The following is a 12,694-nucleotide window of genomic DNA, read 5'->3' as shown; positions in this document are numbered from 1 at the left end:
ACCTATTCATGATGACGACAGCACCTCCTTTGTCAGCCTTTTTGATTATGATGTCAGAGTTGTTTCTGAGGCTGTGGATGGCACTGTGTTCTGCATGGCTGAGGTTATGGGGTAAGCGATGCTGCTTTTCCACAATTTCAGCTCGTGCACGTCGGCGGAAGCACTCTATGTAGAAATCCAGGCTGCTGTTTCGACCTTCAGGAGGAGTCCACCCAGAATCCTTCTTTTTGTAGTGTTGGCAGGAAGGTCTCTGTGGGTTAATATGTTGATCAGAGGTGTGTTGGAAATATTCCTTGAGTCTGAGACGTCGAAAATAGGATTCTAGGTCACCACAGAACTGTATCATGTTCGTGGGGGTGGAGGGGCAAAAGGAGAGGCCCCGAGATAGGACAGATTCTTCTGCTGGGCTAAGAGTATAGTTGGATAGATTAACAATATTGCTGGGTGGGTTACGGGAACCATTGTTGTGGCCCCTTGTGGCATATAGTAGTTTAGATAGCTTAGTGTCCTTTTTCTTTTGTAGAGAAGCAAAGTGTGTTTTGTAAATGGCTTGTCTAGTTTTTGTTAAGTCCAGCCACGAGGAAGTTTGTGTGTAAGGTTGGTTCTTTATGAGAGTATCCAGTTTTGAAAGCTCATTCTTAATCTTTCCCTGTTTGCTGTAGAGGATGTTGATCAGGTGGTTCCGCAGTTTCTTTGAGAGTGTGTGGCACAAGCTGTCGGCATAGTCTGTGTGGTATGTAGATTGTAATGGATTTTTTACCATCAGTCCTTTCGGTATGATGTCCATCTGTTTTCTTGTTAACTGCTGGAATTAGCCTACCTTGCTTGTCACCATGAAAGGTTTTCCTCCTTCCCCCCCCCCCCCCGCTACTGGTGATGGCTTATCTTAAGTGATCACTCTCCTTACAGTGTGTATGATAAACTCATTGTTTCATGTTCTCTGTGTGTGTTTATATAAATCTCTCCTCTGTTTTTTCCACCAAATGCATCCGATGAAGTGAGCTGTAGCTCACGAAAGCTTATGCTCTAATAAATTTGTTAGTCTCTAAGGTGCCACAAGTACTCCTTTTCTTTTTTCTAGACTGGTCAGAATTCCAGTTTAAATCAAAAATACATTTGTATTTAAGGAGATGTGCAAAACAGTTTTTAAAAATATTATACTGGTACTCTTTTAAAAGTTGCATAAAGAGGGCCTAATGTTGTTTTCTTGCTCTTCTCCCCGCTTATAAATATTTGGAAAATTAAGTCTAGTTTTCCCTGGTTTTGCTAGAGGATCTCCTAGCTTTCTAAAAGTAACACAGCATTCTTATGTTTTTAATGAATATGAGAATCGTAACAGACTTTCTTTCTCTAAATCATTCATTAGTTATTGAAGTCAGGTGTTAATGAGTTTTAAAATGACTGACTGAACACCTGTCTCCGCTCAGTAGTTCACACTTATATCTTCTGATGCCATCATGTCACTATTTCTCCACTTTTAGAATTCTCCAGTCAAGACAGGACATGAATTTCTAATGTAAAACATAAGCAGAAAAAATGACAATCTTCTTTATTAAATATCAAAAGAAGCCCAGTTATCTTTCCCTTTTTTATAGGCCACCTTTAAAAGTCTGTAAAAAGTGGACTACTCATGTTGGATAAGTACAGGTAATGACTTCCCCTTTCAAACACTAAATTTGATTAAGGAGCTCAAGCTCTTAGTAAGGGTCTGGACTTAATTTCCTTGATTTGGGAGAGAGACCAATTTTACTTACTTTGGCTTCAGCTTCTACTCTACTCTTTTTAGGTTATTTTTTATAGTAGTTCTTTTGTTTTAAACATGTACTCAGTTTACCCTTAGATGGTAAGAGGCTACCAGCATCCCCAAAAGACTAATGTTGAACAAAAATTAGGAATAATAATACAGGTTAATATTTTGCAGCTTGCGCATTCAGCCTCTTGAAGTGGCAATGCTGCATTTTTGGCCCCATAGAATCACATAAATGTAGGGCTGGAAAGGACCTTGAGAGGTCCTCTAGTTGTGACCCCTAGCACCAAGACACAACAAGTCTACTAGGCTATCCCTGACAGGTGTTTGTCTAACCTGTTCTTAAAAATATCAAATGAAGGGGATTCTGCGATGAACCTTGGAAGCCAGTTCTAGTGCTTAACTATCTTTATAGTTAGAAAGCTTTTCATAATATCGAACCTAAATCTGCCTTGCCCGTTACTTCTTGTCTTACCTTCATTAGACATGGAGAACAATTTATCACAGTCCTCTTTATAAAAGCCCTTAACATATTTGAAGACTTATCTTTTCTCCAGGCTAAACGTGCCAGGTTTTTTAACCTTTCCTCATAAATCAGGTTTTTCTAAATCTGTTATATATTTCTGTTGCTCTCCTCTGGACTCTCTCTCCAATTTCTCCACATCTTTCCTAAAATGTGGTGTCCAGAACTGGACATAGTACTCCAGCCGATGCCTCACCAGTGCTGAGTGGAGCAGGACTACCTCCTGTGTCTTGCATTCAATGTTCCTATTAATATGCCTCAGAGTGATATTAGCCTTTTTTGCAACTGCATCATATTTTTTGATTCTCATTAAATTTCTGATCCACTAAAACCCCAAGATCCTTTTCAGCAATACTATTGCCTAGCCCGTTTATTCCCCATTTTGTAGTTGTGCATTTGACTTTTTTCCTTTCTAAAAATAGTAGTTTGCTCTTGTTTTTATTGAATTTCATCTTGGTGATTTCAGATCAAATATCCAGTTTGTCAAAGTCATTTTGAATTCTGATGCTGTCTTCCAAAGTGCTAGCAAACCCTCCCTGCTAGGTATTATCCGCACATTTTATGAGCATTCTCTCTACTCAATTTTCCAAATCGTTAGTGAAAATATTGAATAGTATTCAACCCAGACTAACCCCTCAGAACCCCCCTACGCACTCTTCTCCCCTTCCCCCCTTTGACAGCAAACCATTGGTAACTATTCTTTAAATATGGTCTTTCAACAAGTTGTGAATCCATCTTATCTAGAACACATTTTCCACTTTGCTTATGTCAAAAGCATTACTAAAATCCAGATATATTACGCCAGTAGTTAGTAACCTATGTAGTGCTGTTGTGTTCTAATATCAGCAGAACCCATTCACATGATCCAAGATGGCATCTTTCAACTGTGGGCAAGCACTGCTGGCTTCTTTTTTGTATTCAGAGGAGACCCAGATCTCTGAGAGCTCAGTCGTGGGACGTTTTGAACATCCCCAGGCTTTAAAATGAAAAAAAAATCCACTAATATAAAATCTTGTGCCCAGGCAAAACATATTGTAGAAAGATACTAAGTATTAAATAAAAGCATTGTTTTATAGAACTATAAATGTACACAGGCAATTTCTAGCTTTTGAGAGTTTACAATCTAAAGTAAACAAGACAAACACATCATGTGGAGGAACAGTTCAGGAAAGGGAGGGTAAAGAAATGGAAGATTTATGGTCCTATTGAAAGGCGTTTCAGGGAAGGAATTGAAGGGAGAGAGGAGTTAGGTAGACAAAGGGTGAAATCCTGCTCCATTTAAGTCAGTGGCAAAACTCCCAGAGGAAGGATGATCTAGTGGTTAGGACTTGGCATGAGACTCAAGAGGCTGGATTCAGTACCCTGCTCTGCTACAGACTTCCAATGTGGCCTTGGGCAAGTCACTTAGTCTCTCTGTGCCTCGGCTTCGCATTTGTAAAATGGGGATTTTAGCACTTCATTACCTCACAGAGGTTTGGATAAAAGCATTAAGTATTGTGTGTGATATGCTCAAAAATCACAGGGACTGGGGTCATATAAGTACCTAGAATAGGGTGAAATGCTATTTGAGGGAGGAAACAATAGCAGTAATGTGGGAGTGATTTTATGATCCAAAAGGTGAGGATGAAGATCTTGAATTTTGATGTCAATGAAAATATTGAGGGACAAGGTAGGTATAGTTAGAGTGGTGGAAAGGGAAGATGCCTTGAGCATCATTATTTTGGATATACTTGAATTGCAAAGAAATGGTAAGAGGGAAGACTGGAAAATAGAATATTACAGTTAGCCAGGCAAGAGAAGACCAAATCATGGACATTTTTTCTAATTTTTCTCTAGAGTTTAATCATATTGGATCCACTTACAATGAATGGAGAAAAAATAAGGCCATCACTAGAGAAATGTTTGGAAGGGATTATCAGTGGGGCAGCACTGTTAGCTGATTCTTCCTGCACGCGTGACTTTCATCGAGAACAAATAATCACAGAGTGCAACGCCATCCGCCAAGCTCTCCAAGATCTTTTGTCTGAATACATGAATAATGTAAGTGACCAGTTCTTTCCTGTTGTTTTTTGTGTGTGCTTCAAAGCACATTTTCTACATTACCATGCATTATGTATAACTAGTCTGGTAATCACCAGTGCCTTTTGACCTTTTACTGTAGTTTCAATAATTCAGGCTACCTATGTATTTATTAGAGTGCCAAAAGTAGTAGTTCTCATACATGTATATGGTACACAAGGCTGGATAAATTTTTTTGGATAAATAGTTTATTCACCAAAAAATGCAGTTTAAGGTAGACTGAAACTACTAGTGAAATAGGGTTAATTCAGTGACTAGTTGGCTTGCACTTCCTCCCCCTTCCCAAATTGACGTTTTCTAAACACAATATTTGACTTTCCATTTTGAAATGACATTTTTTATAGAAGTTTACCCCAATGCATTTAAAACAAAGGAGAGAGAGAGAGTAAAAAAACACTTGACAATGAAACAAAATGAATAAAATAAAACAAAAAAAAATCCGGTTGACATGAAACAATTTTTCCCCCATGAGATTTTTTGGTTTAGCCACTGAAATGAAAAATCAGTATAGCTCAGCTCTCTCGGTACGCTAAGGGAAAGCCAACTATTCATCTTCAAAATGAGCAAGATTTATCCTGTCCAAGGCAAATTGTGAAATATCCTATATCACAAACTGAGGGATATGTAAGTTATTTTATCTGTGCGGTAGGTGTCACAGAGATACTATGTTTCTTTGAATGCTGGGGACTTTCTTTATAATTTTACTTCCTGGTTGTCTCTTAGAATTTGAGGACTAGGATTCTAGGATTTTATACTTATTTCTACAATTAGCAGCAAATTTTATGAAGTTTTGTTTTATTGTGTTAAAATCTGAGTAATCCATTTCCATGTATTCTTAACATAAACATTCAGGCAGTCATAAATGATCAGTATAAGAACAACAAGCTATGCACGTTGAGATCCTGTAAATGCAAAATCGTAGGGCATGGAATGTTGAGTAAATCCAGAAATCTGATTGCCCAGCATGCTTTATAATGTGTCTGTGGTAAATCTTTGAAAAAGTGATAGTTTTTATAACTTTTTTTTAAAAACTGATTTTTAGATCTAAGTAACTAGTTTGACACATAGCTAAGTGCACTGCCAGACACAAAAAATAAAGTTGGTAGGACAGATATCATTAATATGGGGACAGTGTATTAACATCATTGGTTTCTTCTGGAAACATAATCATCATTTTCAGTAGACACACTGATCTTATCTAAAGCTACTTTGAGATGATGCATCTGACACAGTCCATTGAGGGGATAACTGTGTAATACAACTATTTATTTCTCCTTACGGGAGCTGAAATTTTTTTCTTTTTTGTAGGTACTGCTAGTCGACATATCCAAGGCCAGTCTGTAGTGTGTATGTGTGTGTGTTTAAGCTCAGGATAATAAAGTAGAGAACTTTAAGAAAATCTTTGTATTCCCAGGTGTGTATTAGTCTCACAGAGATTATACCTGCTGATCTCTTCCTCTAGTCATTTATTATAATTAGAGAAAATCTACAGCAATCTTAGATCAATGTCTGTGAATTCAACTTGGTATTTCAGGCTTGAAATCTATAAAGATACTTTTAGTTCTGATTCTTTTCACTGTTAGCATTAATTTGTCTGAATCTACAATGAATCGTGAGCCTCTCTGGCAATACTTTTTCAACATGAGTAAGAAATACAATATTTCTTACTTCAGCTCAATTTGAACTATAATCATTGTTAAATGCACAAAAGATTTAAAGTAATCTTAAAACATTTGTGATCCCTCTTAAAACAGCTTAGAGTGCATTTGTGATTTATTGTAGATAATTCTTCAGTGAGTTGTTTAAATATAAAAATATAAGAAAAATTCTGTCAGTGTTTTATTATTCTTTTCAACATTATTGCAGAAATTATGTTGAGGCCTGTTGTTGTTACTGGATGTGATGATAGAAGAAGCCTCTTATTCAAATTATTAAGGTCCCTTTTGTCTGTTCTCACATAGTAAAATGCAAGTGTGGCAAGGAGCTCTGGGTGAATAGACTTGTGTGCCTATGTAGAGCCTCACTGATTTCTGATACTTTGATTTCAATAGGGCTTTATGGCCGAAGGATCTGCCATTGCAGATATCATTGCTGGATAGGGGCTTATTTCTGTAAAGTTTGCTGCAGAATTGTATTGTAAAAACGACATCTTGTTTAGCATTGTAATCCTACAGAAGTAATGCCTATATTTTTCCACAAGAAGGGAAGAATTTTGTACAGTTTAATCACAACTTCAAAAAAAAAAAAAGGGCAGAGGCAATTTTGCTGCAGCTGGGGAAATTAATTAACTGATTAGAAGAAAGACACACATCTTTCAATCTATTGTACTTACCTTTATTTCCCAATATTCAGGTTGAAATCCCTTTACTTTCTTGCAAGATGTTGTCTTTTTATTTTGATTGCAGAATTCGGAAAACTGCCTTCATTTGTCTTGTTCTGATGTCATCCATATTCCCTTTCTTAGAACTAATCCATACTTTGCATCCATCATTGATGCTATTTCACCTTAATGGGTCTATTTCTAGAAAAATGTCCAATTTTTATATATTCTGTTAAACTTTCTATTCTTCTTTGAATGATGTCCCTGTGGGTGCTCCACTTTGGTTATTGAGCGCACCTTTGTTTTTCATAGGAGATTTGTGTTAGCAGTGCCTGGTTGGGTCTCACATGCACAGTCCCCATCTCGCGCCGCCTCAGGTGGTTAACTGGTGCTGTGTCACCAACACCCCCTCAGTTCCTTCTCTATCGCCCTTGGCTATGAGTCGGAGCGTTCAGCAGCACCTCAGAGTTTAGTTAGCATAGTATACCCTTGTTAGTTCTAGTTTTGTTATACAGTTAACTCCTTTCATTTCCTTGTCCCCATTTATTTAAAAAAAACAACAACCAAAAACCTTGTTTCCCAACTAGAAATAGGTTTTCATTGAATTGTTACTCCTGGTTTTCCCCTCAGGGTAGGATGAACTCTGCCCTCAGGGGCATGCCTGGTTCTCCGGGCTTTAAACGTTGCCTCACATGTAGGCTATCGATCCCAGTGTTGGTCAGGCACACTCAGTGTGTTTGCTGCTTAGGCGAATCACATGTGCCTCAAAAGTGCCCTCATTGTCACAAACTGACAGCCCACATCAGAAAAGCCAAAGACTTGCAGCTTAAACTGCTGCTCATTGAGAAGTCTCTCTGGCTGATGTCTGAACCAGAAGCATGAACATCCCTAGGACACAGTTCACTGACTGCAGCCTCTGACAGGGGCTCTTCTTTGTCTGTGACTCATGTGACAGACCACCGAGCTAAAAAGGTGGCTAAGAAGCGTACGCGGTCAGTGTTCCCCAAACTGAGAGACCTTGTTGGTACCAACAGGCTCCAGCCAAGATAGCGGGACCTTCTGGTATCGTGGGTAGGTGACAGCTAAAGACTGCAAGAGCTAGCCCCAATGCAGGCACCAAGGGGAATCAGAAACCCCATGCCTTGGCATCAGCGGAGCCATCCTGACTCTGCACCGGGCACATCAAAACAATTGCAGCCTATGCTGCCACCTCCTGTCAGCATAGTGCAATTGACAGGTGCACCCATACAGACAACAGCTCCACAGCAACTGGTACCCACCATTACCACATCAACGGCACCAAGGCTGTCGGCACCACAACAATTCTTCCTTCCCAGAAACCTCATGCTGTCCTCGACACCTGACTCTCCATTCTCGGCACTGAGATCACCACAGCACCATTGGTACCGAGCTGCCCCACCACTCCACCGCCATCGACTCCCCCTTTTTCGAGCGATGATGAGGATGCGGATGAGGGAGAGACATACCCTTGCACCACTTTTCCCCTGCCCACGAAATGATCAAACCGGCCCCGCCACACAAAGGGTACTATACGGGGGCCAAAGAACAGCAGTGGTAGGGGCACCAATGGATGACACTTATGCCCTTCCCTCCACGGTGGCAGTATTGGGCCCATGGGTGGCATATCCCGCACACCATCTCAAACCTCCTAGCCCACTCAGGGAGTGTACACAGCAGTCACCTGTGCCGTTGGTACCAGGGCCATCTGAGCCCCCTGAAGAGATGATGGGAGACCAAATAAATCTCTGATCAGGATGTTGAACCAACAACTCATTTTTCTTTATCATCCCTAGACAACACCATCATGCCCCCTGCTCACAATGTGGGGGATGACTTTAGACATTTCCAATATTTCTATAGGAGAGAGAGTTGCAGATTCCCTTGATATCTCACTGGAGGAAATTCAGGAGACACAACATAAGCTTGTTGACATCCTGCAAACATCAGCATAATCTAAAATCACATTACTCATGAATGATGCAATCATGTAACCTGTCAAACACATCTGGCAGACCCCTGCAACAATTGCAGCAACCTGCAAGAGGTCTGACAGGAAATATGTCCTTGCAAAGGAAATAGTTTCTTTTTTTACATCCCACACCAAATTCCCTGGTAGAGGATGCTGTTAGTGGAAAAGGCAGACAATCATATCTCAGAAACACACCCTGTGACAAAGACTGGAAGAGTCTCCACATCATATGCGCAGAGACACAGGCAATATGAGCCACAAACCTGGAAACAACAGCCGCCAAGGAGATGACAACTGTCAAATCAGTCTACCACATCTCATTAACCATCCACCAGGCAGCAAGTTTGAGATGTTGGTCGAGGCCCTGAGACCCCCACATCTCCCAGCACTGAGAACTCCTACCATCTCCCAGCCATTTGGAGACTGTTTAACCCCCTACTACTCAGTCTGGCAATCCATCATTACAGACAGATGGGTGCTGGAGATAATCAAAATTGGATACTCCATCACTTTTACTTCCAACTTCCCCTCCCCATCCGTCTCTCTTCAGGGACCCCTCTGAGGATGATCTACTGCATCAGGAGATAACCCATCTCATTCATCTAGGAACAGTAATAAAAATACAGAGGGACGGGTTTCTACTGAAACTAATTCCTCACAGAGAAAAAAACGGGAGGATGGAGGCACGTTCTCGAATGGCACAAGAGCTTCACAAGATCAAAGAGGACAAGGCCACAGTAATACTGATAGCTCCCCACATGGCCTCGTCAAACATGGTTCCCCTACATTCCCAGAATGTCAGTGTGCAGACCTCTCCTACCTCATCTCCTGTCCCAGGACTCAGGACAAATCCTGCACCCAAACTTGGAGATATTCTGCCTCAAAGCATGGTTGCTTCATGGCTCTAGGGACCTGAAATGACATGCTCCAAAGAAGTACAGAGCATTTTATTAAACAGTTGCAGACCAACTACCCGCCACACATACTTACACAAATGGAGACGTTTTGATTCCTGGTGTCACAGGAAGCAGACCACATCGGTATCTGCACCCTTACCTTTTATTCTGGATTACCTGCTTGAATTTAAGAGATCAGACCTCTCTATTAGCTCAATCAGGTACATATCTCAGCCATAGCAGCTTTCCACCAGAAGATAGAGGGCGCGTCAATTTTTTGCATACCCTAGCACCAGACGTTTTCTGAAAGGCCTCAACAACATTTACCCCAAAATTTGCACTCCTATTCTACCTTGGGACCTCAACTTAGTTATCCAAGGCATCACCAGACATTTGTTCGAACCATTAGCCACTTGCTCACTGCTCCACCGTCAATGAAGATGGCCTTTCCAGTCGCCATTACGTCTGCAAGACAATCGGGTTGACCCACCCTACACAGTATTTTCCAAAGATAAAATCATTCTGATTGCATTTCAAGTTTTTACCTAAGGTCGCCTCCTCATTCCACCTCAACCAAGCCATCTACTTACCAGCATTTTATCCTAAGCCACATAAGGATAAACGAGAATTATTCATTTCAATCACAGAACAATCAAAGGGAGATGCTATATCCAAACAGAGGCTCTCCAAATGGAATTCAGAATGCACCAGACTGTGTTACCAGCAACAGAATCTGCAACTCCCTATGGGATTTGTACACATTCTAGCAGGGCAATGTCAACTTCGATAGCTTTCCTGAACAGTCTTCCCATAACAGACATATGTAGAACTGCAACCTGGGCCTCTGCCCATACATTTATGTAGCACTACATATTAGAGCAGCATGAAACATCTGATGCATTATTTGGACTTACCATATTATCCTATGCCACGACTTCAACTCCAAAGCCCCTTCCTTCCATTGGAGGGCACGGCTCTCAAGTCACCTAGAGTGGAGCACCCACAGGGAGAAGAAGAAGAGAGGGTTACTCACCTTGTGCCGTAACTGAGGTTCTTTGAGATATGTGTCCCTGTGGGTGCTCCACTACCCTCCCTCCGCCCCTCTACTTAGGAGTTTCTCACTTTGCTTTGCAGTAGAGAAGGAACGGGAGGTGAGGGGAGGGGGGGGAATTGATTGCAGAGCATCTTGAGACTGCGCATGTGTGACCCAACCAGGCACTGCTACCACAAATCTGTGATTACAAGCACAGGGCCCTCAGCACCTAAAGTGGAGCACCCACAGGGGGACACATCTCAAAGAACCTTAGTTACTGCTCAAGGTGAGTAGTAACCCTCTCTTCTTGGCTGTGCACATAATTTTTTTTATTTTGATTTGAACATCAATTTCAGTTGATCTGTGTGTGATCTTAAAGTGTCACCAGTGTCAGAACTGCTAAAATGAAAGCACAATTTGAATCTTGTTAACCCTATGTCATGTATCATAGTCATTACTATTTGAAAGTCAAAATATGCCAACAGATACAAAAAGTTACCACAATGATTTCTTCTTGTTAAGTACATGGGAAAACTATACTAATCTAAATTAGTGCAACGGCTGGGATAGGCTGCATTTTTCATGGAGACTATGCTATATTAGTTCACTGCACTAACTGGGAGGGAGTGGGAGGTGCTGATTGATTGGGCCACTGAGAGGCGCTGTGGGGGAGGGTGGGAGCTGGCTGCCGGTAGGTGCTCAGCACCCATCATATTTTCTCTGTGAGTGCTACAGCTCTGCAGTACCCACGGAGTCAGTGCCTATGCCCCAGTACAATTGTCAAACCAGGTGAAAATAGGTGTTGCCCTGCCTATCTGTCTAATCTGTGGGGCCCAATTGGGTAGGTGTGCTCTGACTGTGCCTAACCCCATACGAAATGGCCAGGGGGTTGGAGTTGGGAACAGAGGAAGACTCCTTTATAACCTATAGCCCAGTGATTAGGGTATTTATTAGGGCGATCTCAGGTCAATTTCCCCCTCTGCCTGATGAGAAGGGTTTGAATAGGAGTTTTCCACTTCTCAAGTGATGACTCTCTAGTCCAATGGTTAGGGCAATTTTCACTCTCTGGTCTAAATAAATATTAATTATTTATACAAATTGCAACAGCTTCAACATCAGAATGTACCATAGTCTGGTGGCTAGGTTATTCACCTGAGAGGTGGAAAACCCTGTTCAAATCCCTTCTCCTCATTAGGCAGATGGGGCAATTAAACTGATGTCTCCCATATACCGAGTGAGTTCCCTTACACTGGACTACAAGGTATGAGGGGAAGTTTCCTCCTCCTCTTTCATTGCAACACCTAAGTACCTTTCTGGATCCAAGTATTTATGCCCTGATTTTCAGAAGTTCTGAGTGCTCAGCGACTTCCCTAGTTATTATTAACAGCTACTTGGTGGTCAGTACTTCTGGAAATTATGCCATAAATCCATTTAAGAGACTAACTTCATGCTCCTATTTTTGCAAATTGTCGCCTATAGCTTCTGTGCTTAATTACTACCAATTCCTAGTTAGGGAGTTCAGAAAAGACTAATTCTACTTTGATTGCTTATTTGTTTGTACTGAGAATGTTTTCATTTTATCTAGTTTTTCTTTTGGAGGTTGTTTACTTGCCTTGAGGGAATGAAAGAGTTAAAACAGCTTAATTGACTCAGGAATAAAGATGATGCTGTTTAAATTTAGAAATTGAGCCAGCAGCTATCATGGAAATATAGTAAAAAGAGATATTAATTTGTGCCTATATTCTGCTTGGCTGGTGAAGTCTAGAGAGGAAATATTGGTTCCATTTTTGGAGGACTTTTGCAGTAAGGTAAGGGGCAGGTTTCTCTTAAGGAAATGTAAGTCACTCATTGTAGCTTGTCATGGCTAGGCCAGAGATAGAAGTTGATAAGTCTGCTGCAGTGGGGTCTGTTAGCCATAGCTATAGCAGGCTCACCACGAAATGGGGACTGAGGGTATGACTACACAGCTGTTAAACACCCACCACTGCTCTGTGTCAGCTAATTTGGACTTCCGGGGCTTGGGCTGTAGTTCTGTAAAATTGTCATGTAGACATTTTGGATCGGGCTGCAGCCTGGACTTTGGGACCCTGGACTCTTGGATCCTCC

At 41.2% G+C, this 12,694-nt stretch overlaps 1 protein-coding gene across 5 annotated transcripts in view; it reads left to right on the top strand.

Annotated features, from left to right (window-relative positions):
* CTNNA3 (catenin alpha 3) overlaps window positions 1-12,694 on the top strand; it is an 889,777-nt gene that overhangs the window by 215,291 nt on the left and 661,792 nt on the right. For 4 of the 5 annotated variants that reach the window (XM_043518063.1, XM_038411313.2, XM_043518062.1 and 1 more), the window contains exon 7: window positions 4,107-4,310. In XM_043518063.1, coding sequence (XP_043373998.1) covers window positions 4,107-4,310 — 204 coding nt within the window. Of the gene's footprint in view, window positions 1-2,002; window positions 2,010-4,106; window positions 4,311-12,694 lie in introns of those variants that run through there. The other variant, XM_043518064.1, reaches the window with a different exon arrangement.

The sequence above is a fragment of the Dermochelys coriacea genome, chromosome 7 (genome assembly GCF_009764565.3).
Source record: "Dermochelys coriacea isolate rDerCor1 chromosome 7, rDerCor1.pri.v4, whole genome shotgun sequence".
Lineage (NCBI taxonomy): Eukaryota > Metazoa > Chordata > Testudines > Dermochelyidae > Dermochelys > Dermochelys coriacea.
This window is presented reverse-complemented; position numbering and strand designations above follow the sequence as displayed.